The following is a 27687-nucleotide window of genomic DNA, read 5'->3' on the forward strand; positions in this document are numbered from 1 at the left end:
CTCAAAACGTTCCTTTCATCCTTTCATTATGATACGTTAGTGAACATATTATCAGCACACACACTCACGGCCTCGTCAAAGCGACAATTTATTAAGTATGAATACAACATTGCAACACAAACAATGCATTAAATTGATGATAACATTAATATGTAAATTCATGTATTTTCATTTTCAATTACGCAGTAATGTATAATTCTACTAATATTTTTTTTTTTCATGAAAGAGACACTAACCCTACAATCCTTTCAATGATGTGGAAACGTCACTTTAAAGAAAAAACACATACCTCGTAGTATGCCATGAACCCAGCTTCCCTGGTATAAAGACCGGCAGCCCCTGCACCTTTAGCCGGGCAACCCATCTCGTGGCTGGATGTGCCGTATGGGAGCTTGAAGCTTCTTCCGTAAAGTCCCATGCCAATGTTCATCATCTCTTTAGGAGCTCCTTTCTGCACCCAGTACCTAGCAGCCCAATCCTTAAATCACGGTAGTATGAAACTTGACAGAACATTTTCTCTTTTTTTAAAAAAATATTAGAGCCTCAATCATGAACGGTAAAAATCATTGAATAATTTGTTAATGCGTGTATTTTAAGTGTTTAAGAAATTAAGGATCTGACAAAAGTAGTAAAAAAATAGTCTTGTCATTTTCTTATGAAATAATGAACTTGGTATAAAGTAAAATTATATATGCATAATTCATAACGAAATTCCTAGTGAGTGATTGTTTAATATATATACTTTAGCATTAAGTACAACAATTCGACCCCTTGACTTTTCGACCCCTCACGATTTTCAGATGATTTTTTTCAACCGCTTAACTGACCGATCCTTTATTACGAGTTGATCAAGTTGTCAAGGAGTCGTGACGTCAGAAAAGTCATTTAGAGACAACTATTAGCTTACCACGTTGAGGTAGGTCTCGTTTCCGGTTTCGGCACTTCGGGAATAGAGTGGAGCGTTGTGTCCGGTATGATCCTCCCATGAGCCGTGCAAGTCGTAGGTCATCAAATTGATAAAGTTCAACAATCTTACAAAATAATAATAATAAAATAATGGCGTTCTGAGAAATACATGTATATCTTACACAATAAATGCGTGAATGGGTGTATGTACACTTTTCTTGTGTATGTACACTTTTCTTGTGTATGTACACTTTCTTGTGTATGTACACTTTTCTTTTAAAGATACATTGGATATTTTTTCCGTGGTCATTGCAACATTACCATATTCTACTAGAATTGGTACTTCAAAAAGAAATTTATTAATCGTATAATAATGAAAGAGTTAATGACACTAAAATATTATTGAGGGTAATCTAAACTTCTTAAAATGTAGCTGTTAACTTTAAAATGTTAGCTTTACTTGGAAATTTCTGGAATTTCGTAAGCGGTATCAATCTTTTCTTTTCCGGCGGCAACAGCGGCGGAGAGCAAAAGACGTTCCTTACCAGCGGGTATGCTCTCTCGGGCAAATTCGTCATGTAATGCCTGTAAAACAAATACAAAGGAGATATTGATGCTAAATGATATATACATGTATGAGTACATACCATATAGTATATGTGAAAAAGTGTAAACAAATAAAACCGAACAATGATAAGAAATTCTGTTCGGACACAATTAAATTTACCTGTAAAACTTGGGTGAACCTATGCTTGTCCTCGGGTGGACTTCCTCTGTTGGCAGGGTACTCCCAATCCATGTCAAGACCATCGAACCCATTCTTTCTCAAGAATTTAACTGATGTCCTGGCGAATTCCTGGCGACCGGCATCACTTCTGGCCATGGCTGTGAATGGAGCCGAGCCCATGTTCCAGCCACCGACGGCAAGCATAAGTTTAATTGAGGGGTTCTCTTTCTTCAGACCAGCGAATCGCTCATACCTGATTAAAATATGAAACAAAAGTAATTCCTCTTAAGCCAATGCTCACATATCGTGCATAGGTACTTGTCGATTTCTTACCAAACAATGATTGATAAATAGTTGCCCCTCATTAAATACTTTTTATGTTATTGTTTAAACCGATATTGTTACATTTTGTTGCATTATAAGCACAGTTAACATTCGCAGTAATGCTTAAATGAGCCGCGTCGCGACAAAACCAACACAGTGCGTTTGCGACAAGGATGGATCCAGACCAGTCTGATTAGGATCCATGCTGTTTGCTTACCAACTCTATAACAAGTAGAGAATCTGATAGCGAACTGCATGGATCCTGATCAGACTGCGCGGATTCGCAGGCTGGTCTGGATCCATGCTGGTCGCAAACCCATTATGTTGGTTTTGTCGTGACGCGGCTCAAATATATTGTCAATCCAACGGAAACAAGTTTTACTTACATGCCCTTACTCCAGTCGGTGGACTCGTCATTCCACTCAAAGGCTGCAAGGTGATTGCCTACCATCTTCGCAAAAGCGTAAATGACGTGTGTACACAGACTTGCGTCAACATTTTCCGGGAAAAACTTGGCCGGACTGGTCCTGTACTGAGCCCAGTTTGTGTAGTAGCATACCCTTCTTAAGGAGGCTTGATGAATTTATAGAAAAAGTGATATTCAGCCCAAATAATATACAAGTAAAATGGTTTCCTGCGGGAGACATTTTTAATGATATAAAGATATTTCATTTAACTATTTTCATTATTGTTTGGGGAAAAAATAAATAAACGTTTGTATCAGGAATATAGTTGAAAATAATCGATCAATAGAAGAAGGTCTATGGAGACTGGTGACCGTTGAAGACCAGAGGCCGGACAGAATGTCGAATATAAAACAACTACGGTATTTTTTTTTTAAGAAAATGATTAAATACCATTGCATGAATAATTCCGTGCAAAATTTATACAAATTTACGCAGAAAATATGTCTATTTATTATGGCAGATGTCACTACGAATGTTTTGTAGATTTTCACTATAAACAATTTATTGTTTGTAAAATTTGAGATAGATATTAAAGAAACATTGATCATTGATAATATTTTTTTCAAACACATCATGCAAGATTTTCCACCTTAAACGGTAAAATAATTATAGAACATTGGAAATATCACGTAATGGTTCTATGTTCTTAATCAGATGTAACTCGAGGTAAATCCGTAACGTACCGGCTAACGGTATTTAGCTAGGTTTTCGAAAAGGTCAATTAACCAATCATGTACGGTTAATAGATCACATGCTCCTCCATGTACCGAAAACAGGTCACGTGCTCCTCCATGCATCAAAAATTAAACGCGTACCAATACCCTGCGGGCTCCGGCCCGCAGGGAATGACAATTACTGTTAATATAATAAAACTGCTAAAAAGGTAGATGACAACTAATTATACTGGTTACATATGTGATTAAATGCTTAATCCATTTGTGCCAAACCAACTTACAAAAGAATGTCTGAGAAAAAAAAACCCTCATACCGCTTTGATCAGAGATAAAAACAGATTTTCGTTGTGGACGCGCATGCATAGTGCATGCATAATCATTGATCGACTTCCGGTTAAAATCAATTAAAGTGAAAAGGAAAATATTTCTTTTGTTTAAGAATTGATGCGTGGCCAACTTGTAACACGGTTTTACAACTTAAAGGGACACCTGCCACTTAAACAATCATATTTTGTTTATACTCTTCGCCCATACTTGTATACGCTGCTTTAACGTTGATTTCATTTTAAACATGGGAAGTTGAATAATGCTGTATTAAAAAATTTTCAGAATATTTTTTCTCCAAAGCCATAAACTGGCATATACTGATATAGAATTGATATCTATTTTTAAATTTAATTCTATATTTAGATTTAAATTCTTTTTTTGGAAATGAATAAATAAAGCATACCAGTAGCAGCACCGCACGCTACCACAGCAACCAAGAATAGTGATAAACGTACCATCTGAAAAAGAGATGTTGCATGACAGATAGATAGATATATAACATACAAAATATATAATTGAGCCGCGTCACGACAAAACCAACATAGTGGGTTTGCGACCAGCATGGATCCAGACCAGCCTGCGCCTCCACGCAGTCTGATCAGGATACATGCTGTTCGATATCAGTTTCTCTACTTGTAATAAAGCCTTTTAAGCGAACAGTATGGTTCCTTATCAGACTGCGCGGATGTTTAGGCTGGTCTGGATCCATGCTGGTCGCAAACGCATTACGTTGGTTTTGTCGTGACGCGTTTCATATAATTATATAACCATGCTTCCAAATTCATCGGCTTAGGATTTAAAGGAACTCGACTGAGGTGCAAAAACTCAAAAACATAAAATTTGAATTCCTTACACAGGTCCGCTGGGACACTTTAAACAGAAATATAAGCAAAAGATAATTTAAGAAATAAATTTGAAAAAAAATGTACTTTTGAGCTGTTCTTAGCCCGATTTAAGTGAGAAGCTTCTCAACGCTTTGTAATTTAGGCTCATTTTTCATATATAGAATAAGAATTCTGCATGGGAATGAGCGATGGTCTGGAATTTTGCACACAATTGAATAATGCAGACCTACATCAAATGGAATATTAATCGCGACAAATTATTTTAAGTCCTGTTGTGTCAAAGACACCTCAATGGAGTTCCTTTAAGACACGACACGAAATTTCCAAGTCTGTTTGTTTGTTGGGGTTTTTTTTATATATAGTATTGTAGTTTTTTATTTTGTTGTTGTTGTTGTTGTTGTTGTTGTTTGCGTGGTGTAAAATAATAGAAAGGACATATTGGTTTATTTACAATTGTGCTAATTCGAAAATCGAGGATTTTTCACCACCAGCAAACAGGAAAGGCTCTATAATGACCTCTACTGTGTCGGTGCGACGTAACAGACATAAAAGACAAAAAAAAAACACCAACAAATCAAGAAATTTTAATAAACGCAAAAGGTACACATATCAAATGCGCCACGAATCACAAAAGTAAAGCCTAAAACTAGAATTGTGTCCATAGGACACGGGTGCCCCCACCGCGCCACTGTTCTGTCAATCTTATGACTCTAGGTCAAATATTTTTTGAAAACTAAAAATCTTTTACTAAGTAAAGGGCAAGAACTTCACAAATACTGAATAAATCCACAAGCAAACCCCAAGGTTTATAAGAACACATGCTGACCAACATTCTTGTAAACTTTCAGTCCTACAAGTGAAATACTTTTTTGATCTATGCATGAACAAGTTGAAAATTGCAAATTTATACTACTTTAAGTCAAGGGCAATAACTCTTACAAAACTGAAAAAATCTACATGCAAAGTCTCAGGTTCATAGCTTGACAGTGATGTGAATCATTATTCCTGTAATTTAGTGATGTTGATCATTATTCCTGTAAATCCTTTTTGAGTTACATGCGACACAAGTTAAAAATTGCAAAAGTTTTGTAAGTCAAGGGCAATAACTCTAAAAATACTAAATAAATCCAGACGAAAATACCCAGATGCACAGCTACACATGCTGGTCAATATTCCTGTAAAGTGTCATGACTCAATGTCAAATCCTTTTTGAGTTACATGCGACACAAGTTGAAAATTGCAAAATTTTACTAAGTAAAGGGCAATAACTGTAAAAATACTAAATAAATCCAGACAAAAATACCCAGGTGCACAACTACACATGCTGATCAACATTTCTGTAAAATTTCATGACTCTAGGTCAAATACTTTTTGAGTTACATGCGACACAATTTGAAAATTGCAAAATTTTACTAAGCCAAGGGCAATAACTCCCATGACTAAGACTTATCGGAATTTGATAATGAAAGCTAAGTTTCATACATTTCTTATAAAAAAAACCTTCTGTCTCTCTCTTAAATAGGAATAAAAGAAGGATGAACGAAAAAAAGGAAAAGAAGAAGAAGAATAATTAAAAACCCTACTAGATCTATATAGTTTAAATACTTAATGTACCCATTTTTTACTAAAAATAAGGGAATAGAAATAAACTTTATTGTCTGGTCGGTGTTAACCCAGTTTAAGCCCATGACCTAATGCAAAAAAAACAAGATTGAAAGGCGGTCAATATTGTACATTAGAAAAATACTGCATTTATCAGCTTGTCACACACATGTCAAATTTTGTTACTTGCTGGGTTGAAGTATCATCATAATTCAAAATTCACAGCGTTATTCAAATAACATTTTGATCTGTATAGTCGGTTGCTTAGTTGATTAAAAATCTAAAATTTAAAAACAAGTGTATCACGGCGCAAAAAAAGACTGCGTTCTAAAAAAGAGTTTTGCATGTCAATATACACGTATTTAGCAGGTTTTTTTGTAATAACCTAAAAGATAATGCTTCAAATGCATTTCAGTCCGTTGGTAAAGCAAACGTCACCAAGCCAAATATTATGATGTGGTTACTATAATATAAATGTAAATAAAAAAACCGGAATCCTTTAAGAAGGCCAAAAACCACACAATTTAGTTTGAGCGTATTCATGGACGGTAGTGGTAGCAAACGCAAGCTGTACCTTCCACGCCCTCTAGCACCGACTTAAGCAGCATTTTACATTTAATTATCAAATGGTGAAATTTTGAGTTTAGAATATATCCACAGATAAAATTTACCGTTACTTTTCGTTAGATGAATATAAGAATCAAAAGTAATTTTCGAAAGATAAACCATATTAACACGGCCTTTCCTATCTCCATCGATACCCGTGAGTTGTGCTTTAAAAGTGAAATATCACACGGCGTAAAAGAAGAAATGACGTGCATTGGTGACGTAAGTTAACCGAATGACCTCGGGGAAATTATTTTTATGTTAATTGTATTATGATTAATATAAGTGAAGATATTTCCAATAAACGAGCACAGCACACCTCCACGGATGTTGTTTTTCCAAATAAATGCATTAAAATATTCCAAATAAGTTAAAACTCGAATTGTTCAGTTATCATGACTTAAAATTTAAATCGAATATTTCATTTTTCCCTACTATTAACCAATTGCAAATCAGACGGAAATAAACAAAAGAAATCTTATTTAAAAAATAAATCACACCAATTCAAGCCTAAGGACCATGAACATTTTGAATTTCAAAATCTCTTACAATACAATAAAAAAGAAGTATAAAACAAATATATAATTGTGAAATCAGTACAAGATCTTACAGTACCGTTAAAGTAATAGTTATGTCCTAGATTTAATTAATTTAATTTAATTAATCAAGAATTATGTTTAATATATCATTATCTTATTAATACACTGTGCATATATTGATGCAGATATAACAAAAAGGGAAAAACGCAATGTTACATAGAATGCATTATGTTTTTTTTTACGATTGGAGAAAAAATCTTTTATTTGTTTGTAAATTAATGAAACAAGATTAAAAATTATATTCAAAAATTGCAATATGAATTTTTTTCATAGTGTTATAAAAGCACGTACCTTCGTCTTCAAAGTCTGGATACGGTTTGACTTGATTTTCTGTTCTATTTGTAGTCTATGACAGGTAGGGGCCTAGACATTTACGTTCGAAAAGATAAAAAGTCGGTGATCGGGCGATCGACATTATCTTTAAACATTGAGCACTAATCTTAAATTTTAATTCATGTATTTGAAAAATTTCTGTTTAACCATTGCGATAACGTTGTTCTTGAAATGCATGTTTTCGAACTTCAATAACTCATGTTTGAAAACGGCTTAAGGAAATTAGGTAAAATTTGATAAATTTGAATGTATTAATCTCGCCCAAACGGTGGCCCGTTGGCCTTTATCCTGGCTTAATGCGCAACAGGGTATGGTATTAAGGGACCTTAGTATGGCGTAATCAATAACTGACCGGGTGAACTCATCATGACGTACTTAAATGAATTAAATAGCACGGTTATAAAGTTATTTAGGTCTTTTACATTCTTTTGGTTTGGGACAAAGTACATGTACAACGTTCAAACAGTTCAATGAGTATATTTTTTTTTGTATTTTTAGTGACCGTAATAAAAGACAAACATACGTAAGTCTGTAAAGGCTACATATCTTATGATAAGACTAGCTGATAAATTCTGTAAATTTTGTGTTGTCATTCTCTTAAGTTCGTCCTATTGCGCGGTGGGCTGTCGCAAGCTAAAAGACGAAAACATTAAAATGTTCATAATATTATCAAAATCAAATTGCGCCATGTTGTCGCTAGCGAAAGGACGAAAAAAGCAAGATCATCTTCATTTCATCCTTACTCGCGGGTTGACGTCGCTAGCAAAGAAGAAAATATTCAGTTTCTCTTATTTTCGTCCTATCTCGCGGGTTGTCGCTAGCGGAAAGACAATACCATTCATTTTTTCTTAATTTTCGTCCTTATACGCAGCAGATATTCGCTAGCGGAAGGACGACAAAATTAATTTCGTTGTGTCGCGCGAGAATTGGTCGCAAGCGAAAACTAAACAATATGCCGTATTCATTTGTTTCGTCTAGTCACTAGGCTAATATAATAGCGTTGTATGATGTATAATCATGCAATAGAATAGAATCGAAAAAAAAAAATGAATAGAAATTAATTGAATTGAATATAATGAAACGGAACGGAATAGCATAGCATAGAATAGAATAGAACTGAATAGAGTAGAATGGAACAGAGCGGAAAAGCATAGCGTGGCGTGGAGTGGAGTGAAATAGAATAGAATAGAATAGAATATAATAGAATAGAATAACCTTTTGAAAATCGAATACACCGGATGTAAAATTCTGCTTAAAAAAGAAGTTGCGACAATTTCCAAACAAACAATTATTAATCAATTCATATCCGATCACATTCTTTTTTTTCTGTCTTTTTATTGCTGTTACTTATCTAATTTTATAAAACAAAATATTTCATGCACACGTCAATTATTTAATGTTTAAAAATAGGCAATATCAATCGGTATTGCCCTCATTCTTAACCATATCAAGTCAATATTGAAATATTTTTGTTATGCAAATGTGATAAATCACTAAGGTGTCAAAGGTTATCGCAATACATGTCAGTTTGGTCAAAATATGCACAAATCTTAGCGTTCAATAATAATATTCAACGGGTGACTAATGCATTAGCAAAGTGTTTACAAACTAAAAATTCTGCCCAGCATTTATTTACGACGTGTTTTCTTAAATTAGGTGCACACTTAAGAAATTACAGGAAGATGGGTGTTCTGTTATAACAAACTGGGGCATTTTTCTCCTAAAAAGCTATTTACAAAATAGCTTTTCAACAGAAGAGCAAAATCGACTCTGAAAAATAATAATCAAAAAATGCATCATTATTTTTCAAAGTATCCCTATAAAAAATTAGGTACACGATGAGTGATAAAGTTGTCTTTAACTATTATTTCCTAACACAGAGCATACTTTTTGCATTAAAATGATCAGAAATTGATAGGTCATGCAATCTGTGTTTTAACAAAAGATAGTTTGGGTATTTAAACTTTGAACCTGCTGGCGGCAATAGGATCTACCCAATCGACCAGTACAGACCAAGATCAGCTGGCACATCCGTGCCGTCAGACTATGATCTAAAAAATACTGTTCGACATTCAGTAAAAACATATTTTGAATTGTTTCCCTAAAAATGATGAATGTTTTTATGTTGTTTTTTTCTTCAGATTGAAAGATGGGCACGTTCATCGTAATTATGGTTAAGCAATGCCTCGTGTGGTGTTGATGATTATATAATTTGCAAACATGAACCTGTGAAGCTTACGACTCCAAGCTTGATAAGCCGCCTCGCATTATAGACCACTGGCCGTTTTCGACGGGGTTCGAAACAGCACATGTCATGACTTATGCAAACTATGCAAACTCTTTTATGTCGCTTACTCTTATTTGTTTGCTACAAAGTTTTGGTGAGCGTCAAAACACAATCGAGGAGATCCATTGAAAACAGAATGATATTTAAACGCAAAGATAACAAAAAAAAACAATTTTCATTTAGAAGCAAGATAAAAGTAAGAGTTTTTTGTTTGTTTGTTCGTTCGTCCGTCCGTCCGCCCGTTCGTTCGTTTGTTTGTGTGCTACTATTTTAAATGTAAAATTTATCTTCAATACATGAAATTTACATTGCAAAGTTCGAATTTGTAACGTACCTGTAAAACAAAGACGCTATAATGCATGGATAAAGTCCGTAAACATATTTCACAGATAATATCCGTGCAAATATGTCCTAGATAAAGTCCGTTCGTATATCGCTATTAAAACCTAAGCTTAAATATTCGAGCCCATTGATCAGATTTCTGGAAATTAATAAATGTTTATAAGAATGAAGTGTCAGAGAAATAAATGGTTCCCGATTTGTAAAATTTTCTAAATAGCTACATTGACAAAACGTAACAGCCATTTTGGCAGTCATTATTCAATATAGTCATGTATAATTAAGAAAAATATGAAAATATACAAAGAAAACATGATAATTAGGTTGCAATGTTATAATCATTTACATATTATGTAAAAGAAAATATTATTAAATCACTAATATCAAGACCGTTCTGAGTCCATGAAAATAAGACAATAGAAGAATAGAGAACTTTTTGTCAAATCTTAAGTATTTAAGGTACATGTAAAAATCAGGAATTTTGCTCAAAATGGCGATACGGGGATATGAAGCATTGTAACACCGCACTTTGGGGTCCAACGCACTTTGGGGACCAACTCACGTTGGGGTCAAAATCGAGAAATTGACCCCAAAGTGCGTTAATATTCTACAAATCAACGCACTTAGGGTTCCAGATTTCTGAAGGAGTTCTGCTTAAATACTGAGTACTGACTTATTTTCGATCTGCGACATTGAAATATTTGAGGTGGAGTTCAAGATGGCGGTCGATACTTTGTTTGATGCTTAAGTGATAAAAGTTTCATTAATTTTACCATTTGAAATATCTAAAAATTGATTCCATATAACAAAGTACTCTAGTACATAAATTGTGAATGTATTCCTAAAATTAAAAGATGCTGTGAAATATCCTGTGTCAGTCATTTACTTGATAACTTTTTGTGCCATATTTAGCCCTTGATAACTTTTTGTGCCATATTTAGCCCCATTTTAAATATAATAGGGATGAAATAAAATGCAGTCAATATTTTTTTACCAAGAACTATAAATATACTCCATAACAATGTTCTAGTGAAACATCATGTTTCTCGATCGGACTTTAAATAGTGATTTTTACAAATAAATCATTAAGCTTGTCAACAAACATAAGTTTTTTTGTAGGCTCCATAACAACCGTTCGCCAGAGGCTTTTCTGATGGGAAATCTTACATCTTTAGAAAGGGCAAACATGAATTTTATAATGCTTAAATAATGGTATCAGAGAAATGTAAGAAATGTAAGATGCTTGTTACCTGAATAAAGTAACGATAAATGTGAAATAATTTGTCATAAAAATAGCAAAATGTAAACATTTAAGTATTTTAGTATCTATATAAAATACTAATTCACTATAACTGTATGCTCATTGCCAAAATGGAACAGATGAAAAAATTAGGTTCAGGTAATTAGCCAATGAGTAAAAGCCTCAACAGACGGTAGGATTTAGTTGTACAACACTAATTAGAGATATGATGTACAATTTTCATGGCAATACAACACATGCATTCAGACAGTAATTCTGCTTTCAAATTGTAGGAATCATCAGGTTTCCATTAAAAACAGTTCCCTCCCAATTAATCCCTTACATACTTTACTCACTAAATAATTTTTTTTCTCCATGAGTAATTGAAACCCTTCCATTTTTTTTAAAAAAAGGTCTATAATTGTCACAGGGCGAGATTAATGTGCAGCCTGACCGAGACTCGAAACCTTGGACCCTCGGAATACAGTACTGCGGCTCTACTGACTGAGCTATCCAGCCGCTTACAAACTTCCTCCCCTTATAAGTGAACAGTTCAATACTGTGACACTATCATTTTCTGAATTATTTGGAATTCGAACATACCACGACTTTGGGTCTCCTGAGGAGTTTTTTTTTCAACATCATTTTTACCCCATCTTACTACATGTACTATGTTTACAACCCTTATTGTTCTGGAATTTCATTCATTAAACACATTATCAGGGGATAATTGGTAAATATGGGATCTGTCATCGTGGGAGGTCTTTACAACAAGTATTAAGAGATAGAACATGTCCTATCCTGTAAATCTAGTATTAAGTTGTGTGAATTCAAGAAATAGTAGCCTTCAAATAGTAAGATTTGCTTGTACATCTTAGTTTAAATTGATGTTGTACTTCAAAATCCTACCGTCTGTTAAGGCCTTAACTCTTTGGATACTACATGTATAGAAGTACACCCAAATTAAAAAGTTTTTTTCAGAAATACAAGTAAAAGCATAATGGGCCTTTAAAACGTTTTTTTTATAATCTTGGGGGTGGGGGAATGGAAACCCCACCATCCCATCTAGACCTCCCCCCCCCCCACCAGTTAGAACTTTACATTATTATAAAGTTCCGCACTTAATGTGTGACTACTTAAAGCTGCACGCCTCCAGATGAGCCAAAATATTTCAAGAAATTCAATTTTTAGGAAAATGTATTAAGATCTTAAGAAAAGTAAAAAGATTCAATATTTAATTTATTACTTACATAATTTTTGCGATTAATGATTGATTTTGCAATATCAATCACTATAATTCTTCTGCGTTAGTAACACAGTAAGAGGTATTTATGAATATTTTGACCTCTTTTTTGGTAATTTACGTGGATTGTAATTGCCGTTTGCAATTTGTAAATTATTTTCTTCGTTCACTTCACAGTATTTTACTTTAAAATACATTTTCAAAATGTTCATGAAAATAAGCATAAATCTGGAGGCATGCCGCTTTAAATAGTTGATGCTATTTTTGAGTACTGCCTATACGGACTACTACTAAAGGCCGCATCTACATCTAGTCAAGTTTCTTAAATATCAGATTTAGATAACCTAAATAAATGGCCCTTTCAACATATAATCAAGCACATTTTTTCTGAAATCTCTTATTAAGATTTTCCAGATTTTATACCTTTGTCTCTGCTAAGATTATCATTATTTCTATAAAATATGTAAATAAAAGAAAAACGGGAAAATGATGTTATTAACTTAAAAAATGGGATTAGTGAAAGGTGTACATTCTTTTAAAATAAATGGAAAATGTGAGAAAAAAATATTTTGAGCTTATTAATTGATACAAATTCTTTATTTGATTGAAGATGTGTGAAGTTGGCGGCCTAGCCGCCCAGCGGCCTGGTGGCGCGAAGGTGGCGGTCTGGCGGCCCTGCGACTAATGTACACTTGTGCTAGGACTCGGAATCCCAACTATTTATCCATGTTTTCAACCTTTCAGTTTCATCCAATAACAGGGAGGTAATCATTTAGGGTATGCCAATAACCCCATGCTATAATCATGAGTTATTGTTAATAAATGTGTGAGCAGAAGTTATTTTGTAAAGTTAGTAAAGGATGATTACCTGACCTATACTCATCGTTTGGACGGGGAGAATAAATTGGATGGGACCCGAAAAAAATTGTTTTAAAACTTCATTAAGGACCATTCATATTTGTTACAGAAATTGTACACCTGAATTCCTTGCTGTCATTTTTTTATGTGCTTCACACATCTAGATAAATATGTTTTTCAATAATTCAAATAAGTTACGGTGATGATGTACTGATGATGACAATGATGATGCTCTCTGTGTGTCATGTCTACTATGTGGGTAGTGCTCTGTGTGCCATGTCTACTATGTGGGTAGTGCTCTGTGTGTCATGTCTACTATGTGGGGAGTGCTCTGTGTGCCATGTCTACTATGTGGGTAGTGCTCTGTGTGCCATGTCTACTATGTGGGTAGTGCTCTGTGTGCCATGTCTACTATGTGGGTAGTGCTCTGTGTGTCATGTCTAATATGTGGGTAGTGCTCTGTGTGCCATGTATACTATGTGGGAAGTGCTCTGTGTGCAATGTCTACTATGTGGGTAGTGCTCTGTGTGTCATGTCAACTATGTGGTAGTGTCCTGTATATGTCAGGTCAGTCAGTGTGTGAGTAGTGGCTTCTGTGAGTAGTGTCCTGTGTATATCAAGGTCAGTATGTGAGTAGTGTCCTGTGTATGTCAGGTCAGTCTGTGAGTAGTGTCCTGTGTATGTCAGGTCAGTCTGTGAGTAGTGTCTTGTATATGTCAGGTCAGTCTGTGAGTATTGTCCTGTGTATGTCAGGTCAGTGTGTGAGTAGTGTCCTGTGTATGTCAGGTTAGTCTGCGAGTAGTGTCCTGTGTATGTCAGGTCAGTTTGTGAGTAGTGTCTTGTGTATGTCAGGTTAGTTTGTGAGTAGTGTCCTTTGTATGTCTGTGAGTAGTGTCCTGTGTATGTTATGTCAGTTTGTTAGTAGTGTCCTGTGTATGTCAGGTCAGTCTGTGAGTAGTGTGCTGTGTATGTCAGGTCAGTCTTTGAGTAGTGTCCTGTGTATGTCAGGTTAGCCTGTGAGTAGTATCCTGTGTATGTCAGGTTAGTTGTGAGTAGTGTCCTGTGTGTGTCAGGTCAGTCTGTGAGTAGTGTCTGTGTATGTCAGGTCAGTCTGTGAGTAGTGTCCTGTGTATGTTAGTTCAGTCTGTGAGTAGTGTCCTGTGTATGTCAGGTCAGTCTGTGAGTAGTGTCCTGTGTATGTCAGGTCAGTCTGTGAGTAGTGTCCTGTGTATGTCAGGTTAGTCTGTGAGTAGTGTCCTGTGTATGTCAGGTCAGTCTGTGAGTAGTGTCCTGTGTATGTCAGGTCAGTCTGTGAGTAGTGTCCTGTGTATGTCAGGTTAGTCTGTGAGTAGTGTCCTGTGTATGTCAGGTCAGTCTGTGAGTAGTGTCCTGTGTATGTCAGGTCAGTCTGTGAGTAGTGTCCTGTGTATGTCAGGTTAGCCTGTGAGTAGTGTCCTGTGAGTCAGAGTACGAAAGATTGTAAATAATTTTAGTGAAGTAGCGGGGGATCGAACTCGCAACCCCTAGATTTGTAGTCAGACAGCGTTACCACTGCACCACAGCGCCCGCTCTGATTTATTACTATTTTGGAATTCCCTATATACATTATCACATTAGTGACCAAGAAATTGAGTAATTATGCTATTGAATTTTCGCACCTAAATAGTAAATATAGCGTAAAGATCTTAAGTGTTTAACAACGGCTGACATTCGTATTCTTGCTCGAGGGGTTATGATAAAGGACATTACACAAACAGTACACGGAAAATAAGTAAGATTGTTGACAAGAAATAAAAAAGCCCATACCGAAAAGTCCTTGTTCCGTTAAATAGGGCCGAAGTTCTAATATTGACAATAAGTTAGTTGAAACAAATACTTGTTGTTAATGATATATGAAGTTTTAAGACAAGTCTATTAAATCAAGTTTTACTAGTTAAATATATTTCTGTTCGCGAAAATTAGGTCAAAGAAAAATATGTTAAAGCAGCATACCTCCAGACACATGCTAGTTTTCATGCAAATTTTGAAAATGCAATGTAAATTAAAAGTAAAAAAAATTAAAGTGAACAAGAAAAGTTATTTACAAAATGCAGACAACACTTTCACGCTAATTACCAAATAAAAGTCACAATATGCAAAAAAAGTCGTCACTGCATTAGTCAGGCAAAATAGTTTTATTTTTATTAAAATTTTTAGTAAATTTTGTAATTTTTTGTATTTAATATTTTATTTTCCATAAAGTAATAACATGTAATAAGTATTTTCTTTGTTCAGCATAATGTCCTAGTAATCAGTATAAAAACAAAACCATGTCAAAGACCACACAAGTAAAGGTGCTCCATTAAGGAATGATCGAATGTCACAAAAAATAGTAAACTTTTACGAAACGATATTTTTGTACCTGCGTATAAGGGACATTTAAACAGAATCAGTGGCATTGATATGTGTTCTTTGGCTTGGCAATTCGTTTGAAATACATGTATATATTTTCTCCAATGTCGTGGGGAAAGCGTTTAAACGCCTTTCAGTTCGCAAATCTAAATGTCCCGTCTATAAATAACGGTCACGTGATGAGACTCGGAATAACTAAAAAGCGATACGGAGAATTTTTTGTGTATCGGCATCAACGGTGTAAATTTAAGAGCAAATTATGGGTTTGTTTGTTAAATTTCTGGTTGTGCACATATGTTCCTGTGAGAAAAATCATTCAAAAGCAATTTCACAACATTTAAAGCATCATAATTATGTACTCATGTTTTTTACTCCGTTACAATGATGAATTTGGCTAAACGTACGGAGTTGGAAACTGACATACGCAACTTTATCTGACAGCCTTTCAGGAAAAAAACACCGTAATACCTTTCATTAAACGAACAAGACCTTGAGAATTGTAAGCATCAACAAGAGCACCGCTAGACAGAGCATTATATGCCCGAAAGTGATTTTTTAGTAAAGATGAAGCATTTGTAAGACATGGGAATTAAATAAAGTACTACCTCCTTCAAATAACTATCCGCCTATGAAGTTTAAATATTGTGGGACAAATGGAACTTAAGTTATGCCTCGGAAACTGTTTTCAGTTTTAAAGTAATAGTGACCTTGACCTTTGACCTTGTGACCCCAAAATCAATAGGGTTCTTCTACACAATATGGACAATAATACTATGAAGTTTGAACATTGTGGGCCAAATGGTACTTAAGTTATGCTCCGGAAACTGTTTTCAATCTTAAGGTAATAGTGACCTTGACCTTTGACCTTGTGACCTCAAAATTAAAAGGGGTCTTCTACCCAATATGGACAGTCATTTTGTGAAGTTTGAACACTGTGGGCCTAATGGAACTTAAATTATGCTCCGGAAACTGTTTTCAGTCTTAAGGTAATAGTGACTTTGACCTTGTGACCCCAAAATCAATAGGGGTCTTCTACTCAATATGGACAATCATCCTATGAAATTTGAATACTGTGGGCCAAATGAAACTTAAGTTATGCTCCGGAAACCATTTTCAGTTTTAAGGTAATAGTGACTTTGACCTTGTCAAAACCATGTCAAAGACCACCCAAGTAAAGGTGCTCCATTAAGGAATGACTAAAGGATCTTCTACCCAATATGGACAATCATCTTATGAAGTTTGAATACTGTGGGCCAAATGAAATTTAAGTTATGCCCCGGAAACTGTTTTCAGTTTTAAGGTAAAAGTGACCTTGACCTTTGACCTTGTGACCCCAAAATCAATAGGGGTTTTCTACCTAATATGGACAATCATCCTATGAAGTTTGAACATTGTGGACCAAATGGAACTTAAGTTATGCTCCGGAAACCAAATTGCTAACGGACGGACGAACGGACAGACGGACGGACCCCAGGGATTATAACATAATATGCCCGAAAGAAAAAAGCACACACACACACACACACACATACTTGTAAGGACCCTCCAATGAGGACACATAACTTTTTGCAGTCAATTGAGGACACTCCTTTCTGAATGGTTTTCTTTCAAAATAACTGCCCTAAGATCACAAATATATTTTTTACATTATAGTTATAACTTTTAATCAACGATACTGTCATTACAAATAGACTGGAAAAAAGACAGTCTATTGAGGACCCACCCCCACTCAGGTGTGTCTAACCTAATGGGGACATTCTGACAAATGCATCCAATTAAGGACACTGGTCAAAACACATTCTTCTGTGGACGTTGTTAAGTGATAAGTGAACTGGCAAGCTATTGAGGACATAATAACTTCACTATAGGAAAACGTCTCGGGATGTAGAAAATCTAAGGTTTTGAAAAAGAGAACATTGATACTTAATTATGAGGTAAATTTTTGTATATGTTTATATATAACGCACACACGGAGGGTTATAAGCCCTTTTCAACATAATGTCAGCTTTGTAGACGGGTAGTTTCTTAACAATTGAGTAGTTTCTTAACAATCGTTCTCAATACCGGATACTCGCACCAGTTCTTAACTAATATCCTTCTTAACTACCATGTTATTCTTCCAGGGATGAAACCCAGCTCAGAGAGAACACTCGATGATATCCTTATACACTGTACCTTTATAAAAATTTTATGAGCTAAGCATACATGATACAAACAAACTAAATCTAGTACTTTTCTTCACAACTGATTGTTGTAAGGGTCATCTTATCGACCCAAAATCATTGCTTACAATAATATGAACACAAACAAAATTTCAGAAAGCTAGCTGTGTACTACATAACACTATGGAACAGAATGAATGCATTTATTCTATCTTGCTTGATGACATTGGAACTTGCATTCTTGCTTGATAACATTGGAACTTGCATTATGCTTGATTCCATCTTGCTTGATGACATTGGAACTTGCATTAAGCTTAATTCTATCTTGCTACATGACATTAGAACTTGCATTAATGCTTGATTCCATCTTGCTTTATGATATTTAAACTTCTGCATTATGCTGGTTTCCATTTTTCGTTATTTCATTCAAACATTCGATCGTAGTCACAATTCTTTCATTGAGGAATAACTAAATAATTTGGAATCTAAGCCATTTTGGATACTAAAATGTTAACGTCATATACCTTTATGCATAAGCTACCTTTCTTCATGCTCTATACAAACCATTTACGGTTTAGTATTTTTTGTATTACTCTTTATGTATAAGTCATTTAAATTAACTATTTAATGTTCCCTGATGGATTTTTTTAAAATATGACTTATAAGCTCCATGCGTGATTACTATTAGCTTTTTCGCTTATATCCATTATGCAGTGTTTATAGCTAGTGAATAAAGCTCGTGTCCCTGAGGCTTTGTGGATAATGTTGTATTGATCATCTTAATTCATGATAAACGCAAATGTAAAATATGTACTGCTGCTTAAGAGGACGCGCGAACTCTGTTTATCCGATGTCAACGGAATTGTTTCCCCACGATTCCACTATTATCGTAAGTTTTCCGTATAGATACCGCTACATGTATATATTTAATCGTACTAAGCGTTTAATTACATACATTGCAGTTGAATAGAATTTAAATACAATAGTAAAGGATTATGTCAATTATATTTTATATATGTTATACAGTCTAGAAAATAAATATTGACTCGTAAAAAGGTGATGCAGATGGGGCAGTTTACTATAGCCAGTCATGCGGTTTCAGGCAATGGCGTTAAGGGCTGACCCGACCCAAATATAAGTAGAATATAATACGTGTCAGTTTCATGCAATAGTCCTTCTATAGTGTAGTCCTTACCAAAACATATATATGCTGTCATCAAGTTGTCTAGCACCTGCCTAGGTAGCTCGCGAAGGTCCGTATCTTAATGTACTTGGACTTGATTAAAATAAGCAAAAATTATTGGCCTTTTTAACTTAATTAAATTGTCTCGAGAGTCTATAGTTAGTGGCAAATAGGTATTTAACGCATTAAATATACATGTATAAATAAGCGAAAAGAAGGAAGTTTTTTTATTTTGTACAAACGTGCATATATCAATTACAAATGAGCCGCGTCAACGTAAAAACCAACATAATTTGGGTTTGCGACCAGCATGGAATTCAGAACCAAGCCTGCGGTCCGCGCAGGTCTGATCAGGATCCAGGCTAGTTGCTGCTACTCCCGTTATCTCTCTACTTGTAAAAGAGTTGGAGAAGCGAACAGGCAGTGGAATCCGTATCAGACTGTGCGGTACGCGCAGGCTGGTCGGATCCATGTTGGTCGCAAACCCATTATGGTTGGATTTGTCGTGATCGCGGCTGAAATGTTGGGTCGATATTGTGTCTGAATTAATAGATCAGACATCCCTATACACAGGGCACTCAATCCACATACATTGTGCTTAATGATTAATACTATGCACATCTTTCATTACTATATCCTTCTCACATGAAATTTATTTGAAATCTATAAATGTCTTACTAATAGTGTTTTTGATTAAGATAATAATGTTTTGTAAGCTTGCTATGGTATTTTCTGATCTTTCACTTATAAGTTATTTAATATTACGTATTATCAATCTGTGCACAGGGTGAGAAAATGTGCAGCCTGACTGGGCATCGTCACATCGGGGACCCGGAATAGAACCGCAGCTTCTAACTCCGGACTAGAGCTCATCCGGGCGCTTTACACTCTTCTCCCTTATATTATTGAACAGTTCTGAACCGTGACATATCCCACTGCTATAGTTGAGATTTGTGCCTCGGAGGAATTTCACAGACTGTTAAGAGCAATTGTTGAATTAACTCTGAGCGATACTTCAGTCAGGTCCCACGTTGGGCGCTGCAAATGGTCACATGGGTGAAAAAATGTGCAGACTGACGGGGACTCCGAACGCCGGGACACGGAATACCGTATCTGCGGCTCTACGACTGAGGATCCGCCGCTTACACTCTTCTCCCCTATATAGTACAGTTCTGAACGCAGGGACTGCGTTGTAACAATTCAGTTGTGCTTGATACTATGGAAATTTTTTGCATGCTTAGATTGTTGCAATCAAAAAAAGTCATTTTTCATTTTGTTATTACAGCCACACTTTATCTCTTGATATACGTGCAACTTTCCTTAAAAAGCCACGTTCAAAAAAAATGTTGCCTCGACAAGGATGGTTTAACCTCAGGCCTCTCACACCATTAAACGTAGCGCGCTACCTCTGCACCGACAGTGAAGTTAATACTTAGTGTAGCGTGAATAAAAACTCAATATATTTGTGAATTTCTAAAAATTGAGAATTTTCATTTCGTATTTGTAATCCTTAATTATTTCGAAGGTAATTTTGTTCACTGATTAAACCTGTTGTTAAACACTGATGAAATATAATTTAGACAGAAAATCTTTCTCGCCAAAACAGTCCCGACATGTATATATTCCATTATCGACAGTCAGATTTATTTGTGTGCTACGGCTCTGCCGGAGTATTTCGGTAAATCGACATAGCTTAAAAATTAGCATTTTCATTGATATAAGGCTTTTACGAAATAGGAACATTTTCATTGGGTAAAAAAGATATTCATTCCGCGTAAAGTTTGTGATTGTATCTCATATTTCTATTGAACTAATGTAACTTTTATGCAGCTGTAATTCGTTCAATGCCTCACATTAAAAAATTTTATTTCTTTACATTGCGGTTTTTATGCAGTTTTGAGTGAGAACTTACTTTGCGTTTTTCGGTCTGTAGGACATTTTGTGTTATGATCGTGAGTTAGGCTATGTTATTGTATTGATTTTTGGCGATCAGAAATACTAAAACAACATACACATAATGTATAGGAATTGCTTTCCTTATTAAGGGTCAAGTAAGTTGTGTCTGTCTTAAAGAACTTCATTTTTTTTTTTTTGTAATAATCACTATACGTTATCGAATGTATATTCATATGCCCTATTACAGTGGTAAAGATTGAAAGACAATATTTGGTCATGAAGCCAATAATATTTATTTATCTACAAGAAAAAAATCAATTTTTGTATCTGTAGTTGATATAAGTGTGGCACGAGTTTATAGAATCCGTTTTAAGTCGTGGGAAAGAGATAACTGGTCGTGCTGACGATAATTTAATCGTGATTACAACCATGATTTTCTAAACTTAGAAAATTTCTGTTTAAAGATTTTGACGTGCAATCAATTATTTTTTGAGAAATACTGAGAGTGTTAACATTCTGAATTGTTATCCATGTTATAAGGATCATAGGCCTGTAACCATACTTTAATTTTGATTGTTATAGTCCCTTTGTTTGGGAATAATTCCTATGATCGAATTGGGTCATTTGTGTACGTACACGGCCTTAAACATTTGAGAGGACTTGTCCTGGTTTATTTTATTGGGTAGTGGACATTGCCCATGGACAGTAGATATCTATAGGATGTTTGAGGTCACGGGTCAGACAAACATACACTTCATGTAACATAATTTTTCTGCATATCAGACTGGCTTTCCGTTGTTTTACCATGCGGAAATTTTTGGCATGGGGGTTCCAGATGATCGCGTCTGTACAACTGGCAGTATTAAATGATGATCGCATTTTACCCTAAAGGTTATGATGATGTTTGTATTCATACGCTGTTGATAATGAAGTAAGTAACGGTTGTAATGATATATAAAGTTTCATTGAAATAAAGATAAAAGAATTAAAATATAATGGAATATGTAGATATCAAGAAAAAATATTGACATATTTTTCGGTTCGGAAATCGGAATTCCGTCCTGCGGTCACACCGCCATCGGGGGTACTCGGCTAAGCCTCGTATACCGCCCAATGGGCGGTCCCTGCCTCTGACGGATGATTCCGATTCCGATACCGCAATGATGACAGATATTATTAGTCTATTAATGAATGATTTGGAAGATAGCTGTAGATTCTGCATAACCTACAAAGATCAGTAGTGACATTAATATTTTTTAGGCAATTTGGTCAGAAATCAGTACCATGGACCTAAATCTTTGACATGCAATAACTTGTTATGAATGGTACTTTTACGGACATGGTAGGAAGTAAGTGGCATCTTGTTATGAAATCTTCCATATTAGAATAGGTAGATTTATTGGTATTAAATATCTCGTTCCACGGACTTACTATCATCGTGGTAGACTTAGTAGCGCCTGGCCCACGACATAGTATCCGTGCGCATGATTATAAAAAGAAAAAACACATGTACGTTTGTGCTCTACGTAAGTTGACATAGTATATCTAAATTGCCATTTCACTATTCTCATACACTTCATCCACGCCCAAAAGAAATGTCAAACATTATTATTATGATGGTGAGTTGCCACTGGTAGGATGAGTTATTAGAGAAAATGTTAAATTTTTTTTCACATGCTGGCAGGAATCTTCCAAAAACACGCACTTTTCGTCTGTCGCATCCGTGTTCCTCGGTGTTTTCCAGTAAATTTCTTTACAATGTCCAGTCTCCCACTAACACATTGTCTGTATATATCGGCCCCTGTATAAGGGGATGTAATTTGTTTTTTTACTGCACGGTGCCAATATACGGGATCATCCCGGAAACTAGTAACGGATTTAATCCTGATAATAGCGACACCTGCTGTCATTAATACGGAACAACAAATTAATTGCAACTCGTCTTATGCTTACTGCCGAATGCTTAGTGCGTCAACTGTCAATTCGACTATAATATCTAATTCGTTGATCATCCTTCGTTGTTCGATGCGCAGTGATCCTTATGTGCATTATATTGTAATCAGTGAATTAATTGAAGCATATGAATGGCTAGACACCATTCAATATTCCCATTATGACAAATTAATATTATTGTGACATAACGTCGACAATATATAGGCAAGTCAAAGGTACTGAAGAAAACATACATGTGAATAATTTTAGTTATATCAGAACAACAAAGAATGTATCTTAAACAGACCAAAGCATAATACGTTTGCCTTTATAAAAGATACAATTTAAACATATAGCATAATTAATATGTGAAGTTTGATGGTTAGTAGGGAAACTATAAGGTTGCAATTACATGAAAGTGCATTCAGTAATCATAAGGCATGATTGAAAATTCAGAAAAAGCAGGTTTTCCATTGTCATAAAGAAGTAAGAACAAGCAAATGTAAGGTCGCCAATAACATAAAGCAAGATCGGAATAAAATGCACTAATTCCTATATATAGCACAGCCAAGTACTTCGATTTTACGCAATGATAATGGTAAAGGAAAACAACAAACAAGAAAACAACAGCTTGACAATATGATTGTATTCTGAATGTTTTGATTTACATTATAATCCATCCATGTTTCGATATCAAAACAATGGCCTGTAAAGCCGGCTAATTAAACGTGTTTTTTTCTCTTTGAAATGAAAAATTATTAAATTATTATCTTTCAAATACTTGCAATAATTTAGCATTGTTTTTGCATTAAGCATTATCATTTAGTTTCCTAAATGTTGATTGTTTAACTCTGATTCTACTTCTGTGAAAGGCAAATCCTTGATTTATCCCCTGTGAGTACTGGTTATACTTTAACATAAACCTGGCGGACTAAGGGCTTTATTTTTTCTATATTTATCATGGGCGGTAAACAGTAATTATTCTGTTGTAAGTGCATCAATATATTCAGTAGCAATAACAGGGGCCATTAATCAGTTTTAGTAGTAATATTGGGCATGCCAATGAGAATGCATAAAAATTGCCTTTTTGTATTAATGGTTCCTGATATAAGTTTATATTGAATTCCCAGCCAGTAGTTTGCAGAGAAACTGCGCGGAAACGATTATTGCTTTTTCACATAATGCATATAATCAAAGGGCATGCATCTGTGTTGAAGGTCTGACCAGGAAGGCAAGGCAAAGATAGTGCGCATCTCTTGGTATTGATAGGTTCCATATAGTTTGCTGATCCAGCCAGTAATTGCTAAGCGCGGAAGCGGGCGGATGCAATGTCCAAAACAATACTCCTCACGTTTCGATTGGCGGGGAATAAAAAATAAGCAAATGACTTTAAACATATACGCTTCTATTGATATATGTGCTGTGGATCGAAATTCATAAGATTGTCGAACATCAGAAATTTCAGACCAATAGAATGAACATCGCTATTACAAATGTTGATCGTTAATCAAAGTACATGCCTGCTTCAATATGGCAGTATCAATCATTTGAATCATAATAGCCAATAATAACTTAACACGAACACAGTTTGGAGCTCAAAACGTGATCTCTTATAGCACCTAAAGGCCAAAATATATTCAAATTTCTTACTTTAAGTAGCAGACGATTATTGGTACCTATGTTTATCATAATACAACAATCAAGGAGTATAATGTCCAGAAGAGATCTATTGTAACAATTAATAAATCATATAAAGTCTAAGAAATTTGATAAATAAAATCATAGTTCTGCAAGTCATATGAAGAAGTTAAAATCAAATAAGCTCATGTACTGAGTGAAATGACATTGCTCTACAAATCAGCAATTAATTTGATAAACTGTCATGGTCAATATTTGTTTTTAACTACAACAAGAATAACATAGACTGAAATCTAGGCTGCATCAACTTTTTTTTAAATGTTGTTTGAATATTGGGATTATCTTCTGATGCACATTTAATTGTACATTACGGGCGCTGTCAGTCAATCGCAGGGGTCACAGAGATACAGCAATTCAGCGATCGTTATTGTTCAACGTAAGAATGCCTGCGAAGTCTACCCTTTCTCCGCTTAGACAACTACTGTCTAAGGCAATGGTAAGAAGTAGTTTAGCTTGAAATTATTTTATTTTCGTGTCAATTTAAAGTTTTTAAATGATTTATTAATTAAGTTCCAAATAGTACTGACATATACAGGTGAAGTAATGTGTTATTATATTAAAGTCAATAATTTTCGACATATTGGAATAATAAGTACTGATAATAATTAACATTTACCTGGTATTAAACATGCTCTTGGACAGGGGAAAAATGATTTTAATAAATCGCACTTTTTTTTATTTCCATTCTATCCTATTCATATCAACATTTTCATATCCTGAAAGGTTCCAGAATAATGTGGATCTATTTTTTCGGTTTATAACGTTATAGCGCCAAAAATTAAACGGCAGCATAAAATACAAATATTATACTAGTAACTATACAATAACAAATTGGATGATTTTAGCTAACCTGAATATAATTTCTATTAGTAAATATAATTAATATTAAATATTCAAATACGAATAACATCAATAAAATAACGTTGTGTGTCATTTTCAAATGTATGTTAACGAATAAATAAACAATATAAGAAGTTAACAAGGGCATGAAAATTTCTGATATCAATTTTTTACATTCACGAACAAATTAATGTATAACTGGCTTAACTGAATTCCTCACTTAAACCGTAAAATGATTTTTAAATTATTTGTGTCACTTAATATAACATTAACTTGTCGTAATCGCTTTTTTGGTTGATAGGTCGTTAAAGTAATGCCAAAATTCTGAAAATTACTCATATAACGTTTAGTGCTGCAATGCACCTATGCCAAAGTATGAACAAATCGCCTCATCAAATAACAAAGTTTGCGTTTTGCTTAACTGTTGTATTGTCCAAGTATTAATCAAATCCATCCATTACTAACAAATTTATACAAATTCTAGCAAAATTCAAAAACATTACTTTGACAGTCCCGTCATGTCAAGAAGAAGCAAGAGGGCATGAGGCCTCTGAGGTGCTCACTTAATATAGGCCCCAACTGTTGCAGTGGCCATTTTAACCCAAGGGCTTTATTTGCACAAACTTGGTAGCACTCCATAAAGAAGATGTTTCGATGCTAAACATCTAAGCTCTAGCTCATTGGTCTTTTTTAAAGAAGATTTTTTAAAGTTTTTTACTTATAGCATCATATAGGTTTAAAAACAATGACCCCCTGAGGGCCCGGCCATGTTTTGAATACAGGGCTTTTATTTGAACAAATTTGTAGCCGACGTTACTAGAGAGATGTTTCATGCTTAATATCTAAACTCGTATGTATTTGTGTTTTTCAAAGTAAGTGATTTTAATAGGTTTTCTGCTATACACATATAAAGGAAAATCAATGACCCGGGCGGGGACCAATTGTTGACCCGCAGGTCTTTTTATTGAACTAAACTTGTAAGACACTCACTTAAGATGTTTCTATGCTCAATATCTTTAACTCTAGCATTGGGTTTTTTACAAAGGAAATTTTAAGTTTTTGCTATACATATAAGGAAAAATCAATGACCCCCGGGGCGGTGCCAATTTGTGGACTCCCAGGGACTTTTATTTGAAGCAAAGCTTGGTAGAGCACCTATTAGACATGTTTTTCATACTAAATATCTAGCCATGTTCTTTGAGTTCTTTAAAAGAAGATTTTTTAAGTTTTTGACTAATATGCATATAGGGGAAAAAAAATGACCCCCCGGGGCCCGGGGGAATTTTTTACCCCAGGGCCCTTTTTTTTTTTAACAAACTTGGTTTGACCTTATTAAAACATGTTTTTTAAATTTCTAAATATTAGCTCTAATCTTTTTTTTTTTTTAAAAAGAAAATTTTTTTAAATTTTAAAATATATTTCATATTTGGGAAAATCAAAAGACCCCCCCCCCCCCCCCGGGGGGCCAAATTTTTACCCCCGGGCTTTTATTTTAAAAAACTTGGTAGACACCTTTTGAAATGTTTGGGTGCTCCAAAATCTTTGCCCATAGCTCTTTGAGTTTTTTTAAAAAAAAGATTTTTTTAAAATTTTTAATATAATTTCAAAATAGGGAAAATCAAAGCCCCCTGGGGGGAGGGCCCCTTTTTTTTTCCCCCGAGCTTTTTTTTGAACAAACTTGGTAGAAAACTCAAATGAAGATGTTTTTGCCAAAAAAATTTTAAGTCTGCTCTTTTTGGGTTTTTTTAAAAAAAAGATATTTAAAAATTTTTTTCCCTTTTGGTTGCCATGGAAACCCGATTTTTGGGGTGGAAATTAAAATTTTTTTGAACAAATTTTTAAAAAGACCACCAAAGGAAAATTCCTGTGAAAATTTGGATGAAATTTGGTTAAATGGTTTTAAAGAGGGGAAAGTCAAATTTTAAAATAAAAATTTACGGACCGACGCGGACGGACGGAAAGACGGACGGAGCCGGGCAAAAACGATACAAAAAACTCAACCCCGTCACTTTGTGACAGGTGAGCTAAAAATTGTTTGCCAAAAATGTTTAGTTTTTTTCTAAAAACTTTGATTTGACCCAAAAATCAAATCAATTAAATAACAAATTAACACAAATTTCAAACTTAATTCCCAAAAAAAGAAAACCCCGACGGTAAAGGTCAGTTAAGGGCAAAGTCATTTCAAAAATTGATAAACAAACAAATTTT

General features: G+C 34.7%; 1 protein-coding gene across 1 annotated transcript; it reads right to left on the reverse strand.

Moving 5' to 3' along the window:
• Positions 1-289: 289 nt before the first annotated feature.
• On the reverse strand, positions 290-10073 carry LOC132750110 (chitotriosidase-1-like; the record flags this gene model as incomplete). The annotated part of the gene is given in 7 exon segments (XM_060740055.1): positions 290-478; positions 908-1031; positions 1367-1491; positions 1634-1886; positions 2344-2530; positions 3829-3883; positions 10032-10073. Coding segments are annotated over 7 exon segments (960 nt in total), but the record flags the coding sequence as incomplete, so codon positions are not given.
• Positions 10074-27687: the final 17614 nt, after the last annotated feature.

Source organism: Ruditapes philippinarum, unplaced genomic scaffold (assembly GCF_026571515.1).
Source record: "Ruditapes philippinarum isolate M1 unplaced genomic scaffold, ASM2657151v2 ctg13528_1_1_1_1, whole genome shotgun sequence".
Classification (NCBI taxonomy): Eukaryota; Metazoa; Mollusca; class Bivalvia; order Venerida; family Veneridae; genus Ruditapes; species Ruditapes philippinarum.